Source organism: Mus pahari, chromosome 7, assembly GCF_900095145.1.
Source record: "Mus pahari chromosome 7, PAHARI_EIJ_v1.1, whole genome shotgun sequence".
In the NCBI taxonomy this organism is placed as follows: domain Eukaryota; kingdom Metazoa; phylum Chordata; class Mammalia; order Rodentia; family Muridae; genus Mus; species Mus pahari.
The window spans coordinates 71,339,756-71,341,237 of record NC_034596.1 but is presented as its reverse complement, the minus strand read 5'-3'; the positions used below and the strand labels follow the sequence as shown (position 1 = coordinate 71,341,237).

Genomic DNA, 1,482 nt, shown 5'->3' with positions numbered 1-1,482 from the left:
TAGGGGACCCAATGCTCTCTTCTGGCCTCTGAAGGCAATGCGTGCAAGTGGCACATAAACATGCATGCGGGCAAAACAGCCCTATGTAAAATAAAAAAAAAAAAATCCAAATCCCAAACCAAAAAAAAAAAAAAAAAAAAAAAAAAAAAAAAAAGTAAAAAACAAAACACAAAGCAAAATCCCAGACCGATTCTGGCTTGCAAAATCAAACAAAACCCATAGGACAATGAAGCAGGTCAAGGACTTTCCTGGACCTGTGCTTAGTACTGCCAGTGAGTCTACAGCTGTGACATCTGTCACCTTGCTGGGCAACACTGTAAGAGAGGTGGAGAAGGATGGGAAAGGGGGCAGAGGTTCAACAATGTGACAGTTACTGTTCATCTTTGTAAGAACAGAAAAAAAAAAAAAAGATTGAGACATAAAAACGTGACCCCATATGGAAAGGAACTTCAAAAGTGTCCTAGGTCTCTTTTAGGGGCTATTTACTGAACCCCTGGAGCCTCAGGGTCAAACAGCAGGCCTAACCTGGAAGCAGGGTCTGGGCAGTAAGGCTCCATGAGAAGGGCGTGGGTTTCAAACTAGGAAGTTAGAAGGGAGAGCTCTGGGACAACTCCTCAATCTCTTACTTAGTTCCCATGGTTTTCTCTCTGAATCTGATCCTCTTTTGTAAACATAAGGTAGGTATTAACTTGCCTCGTGATCTTATGATTAAGCAACAAAGTACATAAAAGTGCTTTTTCTGAACAGGCCCTTGATCAGTAAGTGCTTGTCTCCATTTCACTGCCCCCGCGTGTTATACACACAGATTAAACACTTAACATTAACACGACGACAACTATTTCAGGCTGACAATCGAAAAGTCAACAGCAGGTGGTCAAGCTTGCAGTGGGACAGGGGTTGACAGCATTCATGACGATGCTGGCCTTCACAGGGAGTGTCTCACTCAACACACACACAGCATCACAGAGGTCAGACGGCCACGGGCAAGCCCGGTTGCGACTCTGGGGATCTGAGCAGCTGGCTTGTCATCGACAGGCGGGGACTCACCTCTTCTGTTTGGCTGAGCCTCGGGGATGGTTCTGGTCCTTGCTCAGTGCTTCCTGAGTCTGGTGCAATGACGTGCACCATGGAGCTGTCACAGGTGCTAATTCTGCCATCTGCATCCTGTGGAGGAAAGAATCAGGCTCCTGACCAGGCTTTTGCCGGGAGGGGCCTCTTCCTCCTCTGCGCATTTACAGACACCCTGCTCCCAGGGGAAGTCGGGTGTGCTGTTTTTAAAGGGTTTTTTTTTTTTTTTTTAAACCTTATTATTTGTACATGTGTGTATGTATATTCCTGTGTGAGTTTATATCAGTCATACATGTATAGGATCCTGTCAAACAAAACAAAACAAAACAAAACAAAACAAAACAAAAAAGCAAAGACGAACTAGGCAAGGAAAGGCAACACTTCATGAATAGCCACACGGTATTTACTTAAAAA

General features: G+C 44.5%; 1 protein-coding gene across 8 annotated transcripts in view; it reads right to left on the bottom strand.

The window, feature by feature from the left end:
* The window catches only part of Syne2 (spectrin repeat containing nuclear envelope protein 2), a 304,126-nt gene that overhangs the window by 107,162 nt on the left and 195,482 nt on the right, over positions 1-1,482 (bottom strand). For all 8 annotated transcript variants that reach the window (XM_029540662.1, XM_029540656.1, XM_021202357.2 and 5 more), the window contains exon 65: positions 1,048-1,164. In XM_029540662.1, the coding sequence (XP_029396522.1) occupies positions 1,048-1,164 (117 nt within the window). The remainder of the gene's footprint in view (positions 1-1,047; positions 1,165-1,482) is intronic.